The 20308-nt window shown below is 43.7% G+C and overlaps 2 protein-coding genes across 6 annotated transcripts in view; one reads left to right on the forward strand and one right to left on the reverse strand.

Annotated features, from left to right (window-relative positions):
* Nucleotides 1–726, reverse strand: part of VTI1A (vesicle transport through interaction with t-SNAREs 1A) — a 350990-nt gene extending 350264 nt beyond the window's left edge. For 2 of the 5 annotated variants that reach the window (XM_019555773.1, XM_019555777.1), the window contains exon 1: nucleotides 540–724. In XM_019555773.1, the coding sequence (XP_019411318.1) occupies nucleotides 540–633 (94 nt within the window). In that variant the 5' untranslated portion in view covers nucleotides 634–724. Of the gene's footprint in view, nucleotides 1–539 lie in introns of all 5 variants that reach the window. The other 3 variants (XM_019555775.1, XM_019555774.1, XM_019555772.1) reach the window with 2 other exon arrangements.
* A 652-nt stretch (nucleotides 727–1378) lies between these two features.
* On the forward strand, nucleotides 1379–16024 carry ZDHHC6 (zinc finger DHHC-type containing 6). The gene is made up of 10 exons (XM_019555771.1): nucleotides 1379–1788; nucleotides 2662–2753; nucleotides 5389–5548; nucleotides 6488–6649; nucleotides 7504–7557; nucleotides 9926–10093; nucleotides 12382–12423; nucleotides 14054–14199; nucleotides 14289–14332; nucleotides 15408–16024. The coding sequence occupies exons 1-10, from the start codon at nucleotides 1522–1524 to the stop codon at nucleotides 15509–15511; spliced, it is 1239 nt and encodes a 412-aa protein (XP_019411316.1). The 5' UTR covers nucleotides 1379–1521; the 3' UTR covers nucleotides 15512–16024.
* Nucleotides 16025–20308: the final 4284 nt, after the last annotated feature.

Genomic DNA, 20308 nt, shown 5'->3' on the forward strand with positions numbered 1-20308 from the left:
TGGCCATCAGATCACCCCTGAGCCTGCGCTTTTCCAGGCTAAAGAGTCCCATGGCTCTCAGCCTGTCATCGTAAGATCTGTTTTCCTGACCTCCGATCATGCGCGTGGCTCTCCTCTGGATGCGATGCCTAGTTACAACATAAACGCATTAAATTACTCATCTATAATTGATCCAATACAACATCCCAGGTTATTTCTGGTGAAAACAGAGTATCGGGCCTCGCCTCGCGAACCAACCCCCGTTTATAATGCCGTGTTAACGTAAGCCACAGTTTCTAGCGACCACTTGCGTCATTATGTACAAGGACCGCCAGACCTGCAGGGAGAACCGAAAAGTTGGCCAGCAGCACTTTGGGTGGCATCGATTGGAAGGGGTGGCATGTGCTACCTGTCCGAATTTGGCCGCCAAAACACGTGAAAAACCGTCCCAAATCTTTTTTCAGGCTGGTATTCACCCGGGGCCACCCTGTGACACGGCCTCTGCTCTGCTGACGGGATGACCACGGATTTCAAGGCCATGGACCCCACGCAGCACTCACCCCCCAGCAGCTTGGGCACTTTCCCGATGCGGCCCGTGATCTCGGCCGTCAGCACCGCGAAGTCCTGCTCGTAGCCCTCGAAGTCGGAGGACATGGTGACGGTGGCGGGACCGATACTAGCGGGGCCCGACCCACGGACCCCGAGTGTCTCTGCGGCGCCGGGAAACCGCTTCCGTGTTGTGCGCCGCCCAGATATGCCCCCCACCACTCCGCTCCCGGCACAAATGGTTCCTACCCGCCTCCCGGGCCACGCCCCTTGGGGAAGTCCCGAGACGCGCCTGTTTCCGGGGGGACCGCGTTCGGTGGGGAACCGCCCGGCCGGAAGGGCTGAGGGCGAAGTGAGGGCTAAGTGAAGGGAAGGGCTTTGCTTCCGCCCGGCGACTGGGACACCCTGGAAGTGCTTGAGTGGGGGCAGCGCGGCATGGCGACGGCCTGGGGCGGGGCTGGGGTGAGCAAGGGGACAGGGTGGCTGGGGACGGGGCTGTCTCTATGGTAACGGAGGGGCCTGGGGCACTTTTTCGAGGGGGAGGGGCCCGGGGCACGCTTCAGTGTGGGGGAGGGGCATCCTTAAAGGGGGGGGCCTGGGGTACTTTTAAAGTGGGAGACCTAGGGCACCCCTCAATATGGGGGAGGGGCTTCGGGCACCCTTCAATATGGGGGAGGGGCTTCGGGCACCCCTGGGGGGGCACCCTTCATTGTGGGGGAGGGGGTTGCAGCACCCTTCAGCAGCTCTCACAGCCCTCAGGGTGCCTGGCTGAGGAGCCAGGACCCAGCAGGACATGGTGTTGTCTTCTCAGGTGTGACGTGGGCCCCCGGCGGGCTGTTGAGGGGCGCCAGGCGCTCGCTCCACGGGTGCTTCCTGCAGACCCTTGCACCCGCCCGCCATGCCGTGACCCGAGACACTGCCCTTTGCCAGGATGTGGGAACTGGAGCTGGCCCCCGAGTGCTAGGGGGTCTGCGTGGCAGGGAGGCACCGGTCGGGATGGCCATGGGGCGCTCGCTCGTGAAGTTTGAGAACCTGCATGAACTGAAGAGGCTCTGTCACTGGGGCCCCATCATAGCCCTGGGCGTCATCACCATCTGCTCCACGATGGCGATGATCGATGCGGTCCTGTGGTATTGGCCCTTGGAGACGCCGGGAGGGAGTGTGAATTTCATCATGCTCATCAACTGGACGGTTATGATTCTTTACAACTACTTCAACGCCATGTTCGTTGGCCCTGGATATGTTCCTTTCAGATGGAAACCGGTAAAGGCTCACTTCGGTGAACTAGTATTACAGTTGATCTTCATAATGGGTATGATGACGGAGGTGTTAAACTCATGCTTTTGCTCCTCTTAATTTACAGTAATCGCTAAGCTCCTTAGAAAAAGAAGACGAGTCTGTGTATCAGGGGAATCTATGGACTTGGGGAATAAATTTGCTTGTTATACCTGCTTCTTCTTGCTTGTAGCAGCTATGCTGGGATGAGGAGGAGTGTGACTGGAGCACGTTATGATCCCTGGAATCATAAAATATCTTAAGACAGCGATTCTCAAACTCTGACAGATTGTGCACCACCAGTTTAAACCGATATGACCTTAAGTACCACTAGCAAATTTTTCAGTTCAACCTTAAGTACGACCAGCAAATTTTTGCCATACAAAGTAATTATAATCAATCTATTAACGCATAAAACTGTCAGGTTGTCTGTGTACCCCTGGGGTACCCATACCACAGGTTGGGAACTGCATTTGCCAGATGTTGGTATACTCTGGGGTTTAGACTAGCTAGAGAGAAGAAAAAAATCAGTGAAAGCAAGTTACTAAGGCCTCAGTGCTACTAGTTATTTTGTAGTGGTTGGCCTGCTTGCAGTTTGCTTGTATCAAGCGACTGGAAGTGTCAGAGTCTACATTTTTAGGTGAAAATTGCACTTTTTTGGGTGTGGGGGGGCAGAGTTGGCAATCTTTATGCTTAACAGTGAGCGTTAACTGGAATGACAGCAAAAAGTGCTGATTTCTTGCTCAACCATCTCCCATAAAAGGGTGAAGATCAACCACACCCAGTGTTGTATGAAAGTGTTAAGCCATGTTCTGCTAGTACGATTTATTAGACTGCTTCCTAACAGTTTTGTTCTTACAGGAAAAATCTCAGGACTGCGTGTATCTCCAGTACTGTAAAGCATGCCAGTCTTACAAGGCACCACGTTCACACCACTGCCGAAAATGTAACAGGTATCATTTGCCTGTGTTAATGTTTTGCATTTAAAGTAATTTATATTCTTAAAGATTATTTTAATGATATTTGTTTTGAGTGTTACCCCATGCGTTGTTTGCCACGTTTATTTCAAATACAGAACTACGCAACTCGAGAGTAGAAAGAACTGGATAGCATTTACTTTATTGATGCGAGTTTACACAGACACATCTAGACTTTTTTTTAGCAACATATTTTGATGGGTGGGCAAGAGGGAACCTTTCTGACTCATAAACCCAAGCATCTGTTTATCATTTATTTTACATAACGCTCATTTTTGCCTTATTTATACTTGTTTACACCTGTTGGTTTTAATGGGAATATTCGACTGAACTGTTTCAGTTATCTCTTCACAAGTGTACCCATATCTGTTCAGCCCTAGCTCAGTCTTTCTAAGTTACAGGGAATGGCTACCTTATAAAAGGTATGCTTTGTGTTTAAAATAGTTTTATGACAAGCAACTAAAGTGAAAGGTAATGTGTCCTGAAGAAGCATATAAACATTTTAAGCAAGTCAGTGCTTATTTACAGTTAGCTTGTTCATCTGAGCCACACCTTGTCTGAAGGACATTTAGAGAGCATAAAGAGAGAAGTTACAACATGCCCATGGATTTGTTATTTCTGTTAACACGTGACTTGTTAGACTGAATCATTTTAGCCGGGCTGTACAAAGCTCCAATCTTTGTGCACTTTACAGGAAGTAATGATTCTGAAACAGAGACACATTATATGCCTCCTTTATTAAGAAGACTTAAAGTTCTTTTAGGTACTGTTCACTCTGAGAAATATTTAGTGCAAGGGAGACAGCAGCAAACATAAAAGAACCAAAGAATTTACTCTTTCAGTAGAGCATACCTAACTTATTTCATAGTTTATGAGTAAATGCTGAGTCTTTTTAGTGTAAAGGCAGTGTCTGCAGAGGACATGTGAAGTGAATGGTACCCAGATAACTTCTTCTACAGTGTTCATGCATGTTTATGTAGGTCTAATCCAATCTTCTTTACATGCAGAGATGCACCATTATATTTAAATGTGTGCTAAGTGCTGTATACTACGGGTGCACCGATAGAGATTTGGGGAGTCGATACTGATAACCAATATTTAAGGAGACATATCAGCTGATACCAATCCAATTTCCAGTACAGGTGTGTGCAGCTGGTAAGTCTTGCTGTGAAAGCGGGGTGGGGAGGGAAGGGATGGGCGGCAGGGAATGCAGATCAATGCCCCCCCACAGTGAGGAAGGAGTGGGGCTGGGGTAGGGCACAGAATGAAGCCACACCTCGTGCAGGGGCGGGGATGGCTCCCGCTGCTACATGCCACTGGTCCGGGAGCAACTTGCTTTCTTGTCCCATGGCTCCAGCTGCTGCTCCTGCTGCTTGTCCAGGAGGACATGGGGGAGGGAGGGTGCCTCTGGATCTGTGTGGGGAAGGGTGGGCCGGGTGGGCTGCAGCTGTGGGTTGGGGTCGAGGGCCATGCTGCACTGCCAGCTATGGCCCGCCCAGCACAGATCCAGACCCCCACCCTCTGTGCCCTCCCAGAGGAGCAGAAGCGGGACCTTCCAGACAACCAAATGATCCGCTCCTGGACCAGCAGCACACAGCAGTGGGAGCTGCTGCCCCCCACTCCCTGCACCCCCGGATGAGCCGTAGCTCCATTTTGTGCCGCAGTGCCTACCCCAACCCTACTCCTCCCTCACTGCTGGGGATGTTGATCTGTCCCCATGCCCCTTCCCTCCCCACTCGGCTTCCACCACACCAGACTTGCCAGCTGCATGCAGCTCTCCAAGGCCCGATATCGTGGGCTGTGTTCCTCACCGCCTGCATGCTGTGCGGAGGCATGGGCATTTTATTGGCCAAATTATTGGCCACGTTAGGCCAATTTCTGATATAGTCAATTTTCTTTATATCGGTGCCAATCCGCTATTGGACCAATCTATTGATGTACCTCTACTACATAACCATGGAAGGAATGATTTCAGAATTAGTGGATCTAGACAAGTAGCTTCACCCATTGCATTAAAATTATTTTCTTTTTGCTTTTTACTTTTCTTCCATTATGTTTTCACATTATCAGACATTGTAGCTGCCACATGTAAAGTGGAGCAATAAGTCTGAGAAAAAAGATGGAGATTATCTTATTGCTGAGAACAAAGTAAAACCAAGAGCAGGACAATAACATAAATTGTCTCCTTGTTTAATTTTCATGATCCTAGGTGCTTTAAGAATAACAAAGGCAGGACTTATGGGTTTTTTGGGTTGTTTTTTTTTTAATGTGGGGCTCCTGAACATGAGCCCCAGCACTGCTTGCAAGCTGCCTCTCTATATGTGCCTATTGGTATGTACTTGGCACCACTCTGACAGCTAAACTGCCTCCTTTCCAGGACATGATATACCAGTGTGGGAGATAATGGGTGGGGATCACTTCTTTGTGGCACTTCCAGGCTTAGCAGGAAGTGATGCATTCATATTCCAACCATGAAATTAAGTTTGTAGAGGTCTAGTTCAGCTTTGTGGATACCCAAGTAAGCTTTTATTTGTAGTCTGGTAGTACAGAGTTCATGACATACTGTTAGAGGTGTTTAACACTCGCCAATATATTTCATTGTTACCTTTAGGTGTGTTATGAAGATGGATCACCATTGTCCTTGGATCAATAACTGTTGCGGATATCAAAACCATGCATACTTCACTCTGTTTCTCCTTTTAGCCCCACTTGGATGCATCCATGCATCTTTCATTTTTGTTATGACCATGTACACTCAACTTTATAACAGGGTAAGGTAATCTAATTCAGTGTTCAAAACGTTGTCTAAACAAGCAGGCTTATTTATATCTGGACAGGAAGGTGTGATGCCTCTGCACCTTTTCTGGCTGCTGCCACAGTAGCTAGTGTTTTCTTGCACTATTTAGGGACTAGCAACAGATTCTGAGTAGTGCTACACGGGGACACGTAGTCTTTTGATTTGTTATTTTAGGATTGTATGTCAGGCACGTGCCACTGACTTCCTTCTGCCTGTTACCAGAAGTCAAGAATTTATTCCTGTGCTCAAAACAGTCTACATTGATTATCCCAAGAATAGTCTAGGACTAAAAGTAACTTAAATAAAACAATTTTATTTAAAAATCAAAATCAAACTTGGGCAGAACTTACTTTGGTATCCATACCTTTCCCCAAAATTGTACTCTAAATTCTAAACAAAAATGAAATTGTTTCCAGCCTTCATGGTTGCAAAGAAAAGCTTGAAAATTATATATTCAGTGTAACCGACGAAGTGATATTTCCTGAGTTTGTAGGCAGCCTAAAGCAGTCATACTGACAGGTGAGAACGGCATCCTCCAACTTACGGACTGTTTTCTTCAAAACCTTCAGATGAGCTCCTGTGGCATAAAAAAACCAGAAATTTTGTGGCCAGCATAAACTTTATCTAAGGATACCAAAGGATTTCTATTAGTGTTCACAGAATCTAAAGGTTTAGCTGCAGAATTTAGGTCTGGCTTGCTGCAGACTGCAGAGAAAAGTGAATGCAGTGCCTGAGCACAGACCTACTCATGGCAAAGAGCTTTCTACAAGCATGTCTTCTTGTAATCACTGTACCTACTATGATATAACCTTAGCAGAGACTGGAAGTTATCTATAAAGCCAGCCATTTCAAGTTGTCTTATTCCAGCAACTGGAATATTCAGCAATTTATAAGTATATTTTTCTACTGATAGATATCTTTTGGGTGGAGTTCTGTAAGGATTGATATGAGTGCAGCCAAAAGAGACCCTCTTCCAATTATTCCCTTTGGATTGTCAGCATTTGCTGCATCTCTCTTTGCCTTGGGACTGGCATTAGGAACAACTATAGCAGTTGGTATGTTGTTTATTATCCAGGTGAGTTTGACTGCATTTTGTAATACACAACTAAATACTGTGAGACGTACTTGGGTCCCTAATGGTCTAAAGAAGGGACAGGCAATTATTTCAGGCAGAGGGCCACTTACTGAGTTTTGGCAAGCCACTAAAGGTCGCATAACAGGCAGCCGGGGGCAGATAAACAATTTAGAAAATTAATATTTAGGGGCCCTGCGGGCCAGATAGAATGGCCTGGAGGGCCGCATCTGGCCCACATGTCGCATTTTGCCCACCCCTGGTCTAAAGTGATAGAAGAGGAGGATCAGTATTCAGGATTAAGAGGGAAGCAATTGCTCAGAAATTGTTTTCCTGTAACTCTTTTCAGATTTTTGTCTTGCATTCTTATTTCTCTGTTATTTTTACTCTTTCTCTTGTTGAACAATGTAGGGAATACAGTTAGCAGATAAATGAGTTAGGACTCCAGGGTTCTCTTTCAAGAAACAGAGATCACTTAATCTCTCTCTGTCTTCATGTATCCATTTTTAAAATAATAATAATGGTTGTTCTGGTGACTAATAAAGTGGGAGGAAGGGGTTTTCTTTGATCAACTGGTCAGAGATCTTAAGAAGGAGGTAATGACAGAAGTGCATAAATTCATATCATGTGTTATAGTTCAAACCTAAAATGGATGTTTTAAAAAAGGAATGAAATTAGAATATTAGCATGCAGAATTTTTACCTTTTAATATGTTACATATGTTGTGTAAAGATACTTGTAACTTTTATGTTTTCATGTAGAATTGGAATAATTATGCTAAGTTGAATGGTTTCTGTGAAGTTGATGTACTTTCTGTTTATGGATAATGCTAATTTTATCAACTTCTATTTTTAAAGATGAAAGTAATTCTGAAGAATAAAACTTCAATCGAATCCTGGATTGAGGAGAAGGTAGGCATTGATTCTACGGTATGTTCTTTTATAATACTTGCTCTCTGGATATATCTGTTTCTGTGCCTCTCCGATTTAAACCTAAAGTGTCATTTCAGTTGGCCTATAATTTTCCCCTGTAGGACTCTGGAAGGTATTTTAATTGAAGCAAACCCTGTAAGAAAATCTTACCTTCTTTATTTGGGGCAGAGGAAATAAACCTAAAGAGTCAATATTTTCCTGCTGACAACTTTGCTACCTGTCTGTAAGATGTAGCTTTCTATCTAATGTTGACCTTTCTCAGTTAATCTGTGTATCCAAGCGTATCTTTTTGGCAAAAAACAGTAATGTTCTGGTAACTACCCATTTTGATCTCATATATTCCTCATCACCAGGGATCCAGGTTTTCCGTTTTCCACAGAAAAACAGAGAAACCCACGGATTTTCCCCTTTGCTGGTGGAAAACGCAGATTTCTCATTTTACTGGAGAAACCCGCAGATTTTGCAGTTTTGCAAAGAGCTCCCTGCAGGCTGGCAGAGTTCCAGCCTGCAAGGGGCTGGGGGGAGCAGGAAGAGGGAGGTCAGGCAAGTTGCCATGTGTATGTATCTTACATGGCCGCCAAGCACCCTGGAGAGCAGCTACGTATGTAAGGTGGTAGGGTAGGGGGGGCAGGGATTTTTAATGTGGGAGGGAGAGAGTTGGCAGGGTTAGGGCTGCTGCCAGCTAATGTGGGGCTTGGGGCCCAGGGCTGCAATGTGCCACCGTGGGGCCCTGGCAGGGAGCAGGATGGAGCCATAGATGGCTCATCCAGAGGAAGAGGGGCAGGGCCGGCTCCCTGCTGCTGTGCCCATTCCCAGGAGGGCAGAGGGGACCTGTGCCCCCCACCCCAGATCTGTGCACAGGGCTGTGGGCTTGAGCTCACTGCCCTGCTGCCCTCCCTGGGGGTCTCCACATCCCAGCATGCGCAACCCAGCACTGCAGGGCAGAGTGAGGTTGTGCAGGAGAGTTCCTTGCTGCTATGAGCTCCTCACTGCCCTGGCAAGGCATCCCCTGCTTGCACAGCAGCAGCAGAGGTGGCAAGGCAGGGTTGTGCCCCTTGCTGCTGCTGCAGCAGAGCTCACAGCAGCAAGGAGATCTTTGTGCAGCCCCATTGTGCCCTGTAGGCTGTCGCATGTGCCAGTGAGGGGCCTTTCATTTTGATCACAGAGATTCTGGGGGTTTTATCAGAGAATTCGCAATTTTTTATTGGGGAAAACCAGGATTCCTGCTCCTGGTCTTTGCCCTTTTTCCCATAACTACATGAGAAAGAAAAGCCCTCCCTAAACTTAACCCATCTGGCCATTATCTTCTTTAAATCCCTCTTAGAGACATGCTTCTTGTTTCACATAACTAAAGAATCAGCCAACAGCACCAAGGATAAAAGGCAGCAAGTAATGCTCAATATTTATATTATTCAGTGAAAGGTGTTCAGAGACTCCAATTTGTAGACATACCTGAGCTGCATGAACTTTTGACTGTTATCTTTGTCTTCTGTCCTGTTCTTTATTACAATTACTTTTATAAGTCTTGTCTTAGATTGGACTGCTAGGACAAGGGCTATGAATCTGTATAGTATCTAGTATCATGAAGACCTCTGTGTTTACAGTCTAGCACAATTGAATCTTATTCCTAAAATGGGTCTTGAATCACTACCTTAATGAATATAGAAAATTAGACTCCAAGAATAGCAGCTCTCTAGTAATATGAAAATACTAAGATAATGAAAGACTTCCTGGTGCAATTGTAGAATACTAATACAGTTTCCCTCTTGAAAATTGAACATAATGGATACTAAAGAAATCCTTGTATTTAAACAAGTTGCTATGTGTAGATTTTATTCTTCTGTGAGTGCAACACTAGATGTCAGTATTGCTTAAAGAAGTAAAAGTTTGTTGCACCAGGCAACAAAATTGAAATGTATGTGATAATTGACATTATTGTAGATATTAAACTATGTTTATGTTTCGTTAAGGCTGTGATATTCTTGGAAGGTCTGAGGACTTCAGGTAACTGAACGCCTTGTGGCAAACTTTGAGAAATAGTTAGGCATCAGCTTTTTTTTAAACCACAGGAACTTAGAACATGGCATGGCATGATCTCTGGTCTACCTAGCTGACCCTGTCTGTAAGAAGCAGCTGAGTAAAGCTGTGTTAGCTGCAGCATCTACTGTATCCAGTTTAGTAATGTTTTCTAAACTAAGGATGCTGTAGCAGTATTTTTCTACTCAAGTGTGTGTGCTTGGTTATGTGGGCTTTGGTACTCCAGCTCAACCCTGCATTGTCCAACTGTTTCCTGTTAAATCCCACTGTGAATTGATTTTTATGTCAAGTGTGTATTTATTCTGCACAGGCCAAAGACAGAATCCAGTATTACCATACAGGTGAAATCTTCATTTTTCCTTATGACATGGGAAGTAAATGGAAAAACATCAAGCAAGTGTTTACATGGTCTGGGATTCCTGAGGGAAATGGCCTGGAATGGCCTGTAAAAGAAGGCTGTCACCAGTACAGTTTGACTGTAAGTGTTCTGCTTTGATGCCTACGTATTTCCACCACTTGCACAAAAGGTTATTTCGTTTTCCAGTCATTCACCGGATTTTTAAATAACCGCAAGCAACATAAGAGCATTCAATAGAACAGATAGATTGGAAGTAAAACTCTTTTAAAATCTTCCCGTTACTAATAGTTTTAGAATTTTTTTTTGTATAGAGGGCTATAGAAATGTCTGTTTCTTTGCATTTGATCTAACTGTTGCTATTTTGTGTGGACAAGTCCTATTTCAGTTTTTCATTTAAATTAATTCTGCAGAGAAACTGAACGAGAAGCTTGTGTGTTTCTCTTTCTCACCCCAAATTCTTTCCCAGCATAGTTAGGGCATTAGTTTTAGTTGGCTTAGTGAAGTTTACCTATTTAATGTAAATGTACAAATTATTCCTGAAATCCATTCATATTTGTTTGGTGGTCAGCTGACCTGTTTTGTACAGAAATTAAATGAATAGGGTAATAAGGAGTCTAATCTAAAAAATGTACTGGAACTTTTAAAATACCTTTTCTTACAAACTGCTTCATGTATAGGATTTTTAAAATATTGTGCTTTTCCTTATATACCTTTTTATCGAATTTTAAATATGCTGTAAAAAAACCCAAAACTTAATGTTGGGTGCAGAATGCTTTACCAGTCATTATGTTGCCCTGCAGCATACTTACCTCAACCTCAAATTAACAAGTACTTGCTTTGTAATTTGATGAAGGAAGCATGTCTTCCTTCCTTATATCTTCTTATTATGTAATTTTAAAAGTCTCATTTATATAAGGCAATATTTACCAATAATATGGTCCCTTCTTGTGTTGATAGGTCCTCCTTTCGTGTATAAATTACTCTTTTTGGTAGAACTGTTATGCAGTGTTTGCTGTGTAATAAGTGTAGGAGCAGGATAATTGGTTCATGCAGAGCTGCATGCTACCCAGCCTGACTGCGTCTAGTATCCAAGCTAGTTTTGGTTTCCTTATGCCTGGTCTACAGCAAAGTCTGGCCCGTGGGCTGGACCTGGCCGGCAGTGTGCTCCATCTCCCAGCAGCCGCTGTCCATGTGGCTGGGGCCAGTTTCAATGGAGACCTCAGCAGTAGCCCTGCTGTGATAATGTGGGGCCAGGGTTTCTGTGGAGACTGGCCCCAGCAGCTCTGGCAGGGCAGGGAGCTGCTCCAGAGCCTGGCTGGGATCTTGTGGCAGTGACTACATGAGCCAGGGCAGAGCTCTGATCTGCAGCCTGTATGCTCCAGGCAGGAGTATGCAGGCAGCAGATTGCAGCTATGCCCCAGCTCCAGACCACACTGTCACCACTGCAGGGAGCCAGGGCAGAACCACAATCCACTGACTGCATGTTCATGCCTAGAGCATGCAGGCTGCAGATCACAGGTCCACCCTGTCTCCGGACCCACATGGTCACTGCTGCAAAATCCCAGCCTGACCCCAGAGCAGCTCCCCACCTTGCCATGCATCCTGCCTGCGCTGCTGGGGTGTGGTCTCCATGAAAACCCTGGCCCCACACTCTCACAGTGCAGCTGCTGCTGGGTTCTCCATGAAAACCAGCCCCAGCCATGCAGGCAAGGGCTGGTAGGAAATGGAGTCCAGCCGCCGACCAGATCTGCCATTTTGCCCACCCCTGCTGTAGACTCTATACTCAGAAATTATTAAGAACAGGAGTGGGTAAAGCAAGTAGTGTTTACAGTTCCAAATTGTGTCCCCCTAGAGCAGTTTGTGATTGAGACAAAGAGCACTGAATGAAGCCCGAATGGAAGTCAAGGATCCATTTGGTAATCCATACAGGGGAACAGGAGGTGCTCAAATATTGTAGTGCTAAGTAGGGTGTAGGAACCCATGTAGAACGAATTGACCTATGAATCTATGACCTCTTATAGGTGAGATTTAAATCCAGAGCCTAGTCTTCATGATTGTTCAGCAAGTATGTGTCCTTAAGCCAAACATTGTATAACTGTTTTGTGGAATAAATGGCTTAAATACCTTACTCTTCATTCTTGGGTGTATTGCCTATAATCTGTTGATCAGTGGATTATTGTTTAGGTTTGACTGCCAATTTCAGTAGTGCCACTAACAGCAGAGTTCAGTTTGGTGTCTTGTGGTTTGACCTTGCACCTGTGAAATAGAGCTGTCAATTTGAATGGGAGCAGAAGCAGGCCCTTAGATACAGAATAGTAATATACCAGCAACAGCACCAGTGTACTTAAAATTGGTAACACATTGTTAATTACATGCCACCTTACACTTCTGTTTATAATGTTTTACAGGTTGAGCAGCTCAAACAAAAATCAGACAAGCGACTAAGAAGTGTAAGTATTTTGTGTGGTGCTTGCAATCTGAAGCCATAAACAGACGTCATCCTTGGAGTGGGATCAGCTGGGCCAGGTTGTGTTCTGGCACAGCTGATCTGCTTCATTGGGTGACACAGATGTCACCTGTTGTCCTGTATGGTCAGGCCCTTGCCACTCTGTGCTTCAGGGACCCAATCCTGCAGGGCAGCTGTGAATGGGGTTGGCAGGTGGCAGTGAAACCCTTACCTGGAGATGCCTGGGGCATGCCTCTGCAAGCAGGAAAACCCAGACAGGCACTTCCTGCACTCCAGGGGTCCAATCCTGCAGGGGACTTCTCAAGGTACACAGAATCAGGTCCCTGAAACCCTGGGAGATGTAGCCAGAGCAGGTGGAGGAGCAGCTGGAGACAGCTCTAGGCTATCTGCATTCTTCTGCCATAAAGCAAACCAACATCCACCACACACAAGCAGTACAGATTTTTACTATCTGTTATCCTGGCCACAACCTTGGGCATTTGTGGCACAACAAGGGCCATGGATGTCTGTTTGGATGTCTGTCTGTGCCGTAACATTGCCTTTGTGGCACCGTAGAAAAATGTCTTTTTGCAACCTTACATGTTTTTCTGCAATTCATATTTTTGTTTGTAACTTAAGCTACCCAATTTAAACTTGTGAAAACAAAGACCTCAGTTTTTCACAAAAACAAAACATTGTAATTTGGAGTTCCCAACCATCATGTTGGCTGCCGGGCCGTGGCTTCCGCCACCAGCAGTCACATGCGTGCGGGGTTAAAGCTGGGCGGCAGGGCAGCCCCGGGAGGGAGGCAAGCTCTGTGCGCCCTGTCCCACTGCCATGGCCACACCTGGCAAGGTGCTGCTTGTGCACCAGGTACTGGGGCCTGCGCCAGGCTGGGCAGGACCCCCCAGCCCCACTCATGGCTTGAAGTGGGGGGATGTGGGCAGGGAAATGACCAGGATGTAGGACAGGGAGGTGGCTCTGCTGCTTGTTCCTAGGCAAGGCAGCAGAGTCCCTTCTTCCCAGGCAGCCCCAGCTGGGTCCTTCCAGGCTACTGCCTGTGCAGCCCCCTCCCCTGCAGGGTGCCCCAGAGCCCCAACCCAATCCTATCCTTGCAACCCTGCCCCACCCCACCTGGTAAAAATTAGATTTAAATATGGAAATTAGATTGTTTGCTGGTCCACGTATAAAAAGGTTGGGAACCCCTGTTCTAATTAAAATGTATCTAACTTAGTTTGTACTCATTCCTTGGTTTCTAGATAGTAAGAACTTTAATAGCAAGCAGAAGCATGCCACATGCCAGGGTCATGCAAATGACCAGGATGGTACAAAATATGGATGATTCTACTCTTCATTTTCAAACAGTTAACCCAGGCTTAGGTGTCTTTTTTGACAGCAGCTTTCATCACAGTGCATTAGATTTCTCAGTATGTTTTTAACTGCTTGTTAAGTTAATGAAAGGGTTTATATGTCCTGGTACCTGTGACAGCCGGAGATTAGACTTGATGAGCTGGGGAGTCTCTTCAGTGCTACATTCCTAACTGGTGTGGTTATGGCAAATAATGGGAAAACTGATACGGACAGAAAACACACACAAGTGCTCTCAATGGTATACTATCTGTTTAAATTTACAGGTGCGGTACCAAGCAGTAGAAGACTACAGTGGTGCCTGCTGCCCCATGACTAAAGGTGTTAAAACATTCTTCACAACACCCTGCACAGAGGAACCTAGAATTGCACTGAGTAAAGGGGATCTGATTTTAGCCACGAGAGGCTTAAAGTTAGTGGCTTTGCATAATTAAATCTGATTAAGACATTTGTGAGATTAGTCTCTGTGTCTAATGGAATTATTTTTATTTTCTTTTTCAGACACTGGATGTATGGTGAAAGAATTCTTGACTCAACTACTGATGGTACAAAGCAGTTACTTGTAGTTGCTTTCCATTTTCAAATTCGTTCTATAATTGTGTAAAAATATGGCATATGAGACCAGCGAAATGTAGTTGGGACAGTCTTTGTCCTTGAAAACTGTAGGTTAAAAAAATATCCTGTAATTGAAATGTGGGAAATATTTATTGTTTGATGATATGCCCTTTTATATTCTAAAGATCACCTACAAAAATGACCCAGCACGTTTCTTTTTATTAATAATAATTGATAGGCATGACCAGTTTGATCAAAGAGCAATTTAATCAGTCAGAAAAAAGAAAACATCTTGGGCGGTGTAAAGAGCACTGGGCAACACCTTGCTAAGTAGAAAGATTTCATGATAATAATGGTGCCTACTCCCATACTGATTTGTCATTTTGTTTTTGCTATTTATAGGAAATAAACCCGTTATAACTTAATAAACAGTTATTAAAAAAAAGTATAGCGTGCAGAATAGACCAGTATGAGCTCTAGAACTTGTTAGTATTCCTGATTTATGACGTACTCCAAGTCCAAGTTTTACAAATAATTCGGAACACAAAAGTACTGAAGTGTTCAGTCTAGTTCAGAAAATGTAATCTTAACAAGCTACATTAGATTTTACAATAATGTAATTCTGATTCTTCTTACTTTTCTAACCTCCATCTGAACACAATTTCAGTTTTTTATGTTCTACTTCAAACAATTAGGAGTTTAATGCTTTACACTGTAGAAAAGCACTTTAGGATTCATCATGCTGATCATGTTATTCCAAACTCCAGTCTGGGTGGAACGAGGAAGACGCACAAAGTCGCTGGGTGGGGGTTGTTGTGTGTACACGCCTACGTGCATGCCTAAATACGTTTCCTGGGAAGTCTGAGAGTTCTTAGGGCTAGAAATGCTTTGGCAGTTAACTTTGAGGCACTTTTCCAAACAGCAATCGTAAACTACTCATCTGAATGAGCAAATGTGAAATTCTCAGTGGCAAAGATTATATTATTCCTGCTGTATGTAGATTTGGTGTTGGAAAAACTAACAGTTGCTCTGTTCTACAGTTAATGTAATTTGTCTTGCCTGTAGGTGAAACAAGAGTCAGAGGATGGTTCCCAAGGAAATGCGTGGAAAAGTGTCAGTATGATTCTGAACTGGATCAACCAGTCGATGGAGAAAAGAAAAATAGATAGCTCTTTCACTATTTTTATTAATAAATGGAAATTTTCCTTTCAGAACACAGTCCATTACTTGAAACCTTGTGTATATTACGTTAGATATATGCAATTGGTATGTTACAAAAGGGTTTTAATTTCCTCCCAATGTAAAAGTGCTAGTGCCATGATCTATATTCTTTTTTGTTTGTTTTTTTACACATTTTATAACTGATAAAACCATTCCGTGGATGATGCCTTCAAGTTTTTCACCCTGAGGATAGTTTTGATTTCCATTTTATTTTATTGTTTAAATTAAGAATATTTTTTTTAATTATACCCTGATGGGAGAGGGGGTATTGTTTTAATTTTTCTACAATCGCATCTGCATATGATGCGTGCTGCTTTTCTTTTGTAGCTTATTTTGCTTTGTGTCTCAAATGGCCCTGAAAATTATAAAACAAATTTCAAATGCAAGTATAGGATTTGGTACCTGCAACTTTTAATAATGTGACTTGCCAATCACAAATAAACACCAATGTGTATTCTGTATGTCTGCTTGTGTATTTTCCAGTGTTCAAACTGCTATAGTGATCAATGTACAGGTGCAGAAAGATGTGGGGATGAAAAAGGCAACTTGATGGTGGTAAGGTTTTAAGAGCCAGAGGCTCAACAGAAGACACAATTTTAGCGCTTAACAATAACTGGTCCCCTTTATGTTCGGATAAGGAAAAAATTCCAAATAATTAGTGGTGAAAAGTCACAGGGCTAGCTGCCTTATTTGTGGTCATAGCACCCTTCCTTGTGGGTTGGGGGTCTTGCTATTACCTATAAAAACAATTTGAGATGCGTGAGGACAGGCTGAAAAAACTAGGATCATTGTCTCTGGAAAAAAGACTGAGGGGGAATTTGATGAAGTCTTCCAGTACATGAATTACAGATAAAATGGAAATTAGTCTTTTCTCTGGCATTATGGGGGATAGGACTAGGTGCAATGGCCTCAAACTGTTGCAGAGGGAATTGGGGTTGGAGAATAAAAGGACTGAGGCCAGGCTACCTGGAGAAGTAGAATTTCCATCCCCAGAAATTTTCAAGAGCTGATTAGGCATCTACTTGGCTCTGATGTTTAAGGAAGGGATGATTTTGGCTTGAGTCGCTTCCAGTCCTACTTTCCTATGAAGCTATGATCGAAGGGTAGAATTTATGATTCTTTAACATTAGGTTCTGTGTAGGGCTCTGTATGTCAACTGCTTGTTACCTTGCAAGGCTTAAAGATTTTGGAAACTAGTGACTAATGAGTAACCAACATCCTTTCTAAAAACTATTTATTTCTGCATTAATAGAAAAGAAGGGGCACCTATACACGTACATTGAAGCTGCTGTGACGCACTGATGCACAATGTGTCAGAGCAGACTATTAACAGTCTACCGGAGCATGGTAATTACCACTCTCCAGTGGACTCCAGCGTCACGTGTATCAGTGTTTCCATGCTGAAAAGTGGCAGCAGGGGTGCTTTAAAGCTCATTTGATGAGCTTTAGCTAAAGCACCCCCACTGCCATTTTTCAGTGCAGGGACACATACACATCACCCTCCGGAGCCACTCTAATTAAAGTACCCCCCCCCACACACCTCTTGGAGCATGTGTATAAACACCCAAGGGTTGTAAAATTGGGTGATCATGTAGATTAGGAAGGTTAAACTGCTTAGACACAAACATGTAGGTGGGTATATGGTTCCCCTTTTATCCCCCCCAAAAATATTTTAAATGCTGGATGTATTCCCAAGGTTCCTTTTGGTCAGGCTAATTCCATAGGCTGTTGAGGGGTGGTAACAGACAGAAAGTTAATATTTCTGGCATTATCCCTGGGTTAGTAGGTATTTGGGCTATTCTGAACCATCTCTTTCTGTGTGAATCATTCCAGATAAGCATCAGACAGGAAAAGATCAAAGGTAATTTTGGAAACAGAACTAGGCCAACATTCTACTGCATCAAATTTCTAAGGTACACACCCATGTATTACAGTGCGTTCTACTGCAATGACCTACCTCTCTCCTGTTTCTAACAGTGACTAAATGCTGTTGACTTCATCTACTTGATGTCTGCAGAAGAACACCCCAGCATACAGAGGCAAGGCTTACTGGGCCTTGCTTCCAACAACGAAGTCTGAGCAGCTTGTGTCAGTCTTCTGCTTGTGTCAGGTGAGGGGGGAGCTTGCACTCACTTCTGTGACTCAGCTACTATGTTTTCTAAACAGCTCATTTTTGTTAGCTTACATCTCTAGCTGCCTCCGTCTCTAGAATCAGACTTTGTTGGACAATACAATAGGTACATGACACTCAAAGGTGTCACGTTTGTCCTGAGATAAACCATTTGATCCTCAGACAAAGTGCAGTTGTTCAGATGTCCATCTCTATTGTCCTGGTATAGATCCTAAAAAGCTTCACAGGATAAGTAGTACTGACAGTTTAACTACACCAGGATGTCACAAATTGTGTCTGAACAGTTATCCTGGGATTGCATTGTTGAATCAATGACAGAAAAGTGACAGTCCATTCAGCTGGTCACTAAAACTGATTTAGGAGGGGGCTGTGTGTACAGGGCAATCCTGGGTTATATCTATCCAGAGATGAATACAATATCTCTTCCTACCATAAATTCTGTTAGTAAAATGCAGGTTCTGCCAGGGCTACCATACCAAAGCACCAAGCCGAATTAAAAGGGCAAGCTATGTAGCAAAAATACTCAATTCTGCACTATTGCGAAATAAAAGCAGCCGTAGATTTTGGAATCGGCCTCATGCTGAATATAAAGTTCATACTTTTCATTGCAAGTATTTCCAGATGCATTACCAACTTGAACTGTTTGTTGTTTACATTACTCGACTCCCTACCTGAAATTCTTTATACCTATGAGATTCACCAAAATGAAAGCAGAGCAGGGAGCACAGATTTTCAGCAGTTCTATGACGTGTTTATCTCGTGTGTCCTGAACTTCAGCATACTAAATCAGAGCTTTTTCCTGGAAATGTAAAACATGCCTTGTTTTATGAAGATGATGCAAGACAAACCAACTTTTCTGTGTGTTGAGAAAAGTTTGGATCTATTCAGTTTACAGGAAAATTAAATTACAACTGCAAGCATGTCATGGAGTAGTTCCAAAGATGGGCCTGCTACTAAGTCAAATGTAGGATGGGTTTAGGACTTCTAATTAGATTAATTCTTAATGTTCCATTGGATGACAAGAATCTGACTTTGTACTACACAAAAAAAAGTGTTTTGCAAAGTTTGCTGTCTTTCCCTCCCTCCCTCCCCATATTTCCATATATTAAAACAATAGGGGTTTGTTTAGGTGAGAGCAACCTAGTAGTAGTATATCATCCTTTAAATCCCAGCAATGTTCATGCAGTTCATCTTTAAAGCTAAGAGCTGAATGTGTTTATTTTATTTAGGATTTTGGAAGTAATATAAACATGCCTCTGGTGCTAACAATCAGAACTGGAAAGAGTTTTTTTAAAACATTTCTTCATAGAAAGGTGTCAGCAAACTCAGTAAGTTTTCTTTGCTTTAGTGCACTAATTAAAATAATCTGCTTGTGGTACAGAGACTTCCTGATGGACAGTTTCTCACTATTGGGTTTACAACCATGGAAATCAGAGGCAGGCCAATATGGATTCTGGAGACTCCACATCAAACCCCAACCATCCAACCTATGCCTGTAAGTGGAAAAAGTTGGCAGTCTAATCAAACACTTCAGTTTAAACTTCAGTTTTTGTTTGTTGCTTGAAGTGGTAGACTTGTCTCTTTCCTTTCCTCCACAGCTCTTCCACTCCAGGACTTTTCAGATCCCACTTGATCATAGCAGAACTTCCCCTCCCCCCCCTAACAATGAGGGGGAATTTAAGGCCTGTTCCTTATGTAAATCAATATTTATGGACCCTCTTGAGAGCAAATGATCTCAAAGCTACTCATAGGTCTCAATCAGGCCAGGAAAACAGATTCCCCTGTGCCAAGGGGCCCCATCTCTGACACAAAATCAGGATGATCACAGTATCTAGTGAACATATCTCACAACAGATATGTTGTCTCCACTAGTGGGCTGGATCCTCAGCCCCTGAGTAGAAAGCTCCAGGGTTTCTACGCAGCTCCCTTTTCTCCTGCAGCAAAGCAAGTAGTCTGCACAATTTCTAAAGTAAACCTTTCACATTTCTGTCAAGAGTGGGTCAGAGACAAAAACCCACATGTATTATCTTCCCTGTGTAATTAATGCTGGTAGTGAACAAGTGGGATGAAAAGATCAGAAGTTAAACCTTTCTTTGGTTTGTCCCCTGTGGTAGTGGCTGCTGGGGTCAGTTTACCTAGAGGTTTTTGGAGCCCAGTGGCTTGCCTCAGGCACATGGTGATGGGAATGATGCCTCTCTTTGTACTGAAAGTAAGATCTTCACTCTTCAGGGAAAGCTTCAGGCAGCAGTTAGGTGGGGTTCAGAGCTGAGCAGAAACAAACCTTTTTTTCTGCCAGGGAAAGGAGAGTCGCAATGTGTGTGTAGGAAAGGAGGAGGAGAGAGTCTTTTTCACTCCTGTATTCTTCTGGCTGGTTCTATACAGTATTAGTGCCTAAGGAAGCACCTGAAGCCATTTTCCTAGATTGAAGGCACTTGAAGATTCCCTTCCCACGGCCCTGCTGAATGTTAGATTAATGGTGACTCCTGAACTAGCAGATAAAGACCTGACTGGTTCTAGCACTCATTTGGGTGCCAGCCTGTTGAGGGAGCAAGCAAGCAACCCTTTGGGCTTTAAAGAAGAAATAGCAAGCTACTAAGGAATTTTTACCAGTATG

This window comes from Crocodylus porosus, unplaced genomic scaffold (assembly GCF_001723895.1).
Source record: "Crocodylus porosus isolate Cpor-Errol unplaced genomic scaffold, CroPor_comp1, whole genome shotgun sequence".
In the NCBI taxonomy this organism is placed as follows: Eukaryota; Metazoa; Chordata; order Crocodylia; family Crocodylidae; genus Crocodylus; species Crocodylus porosus.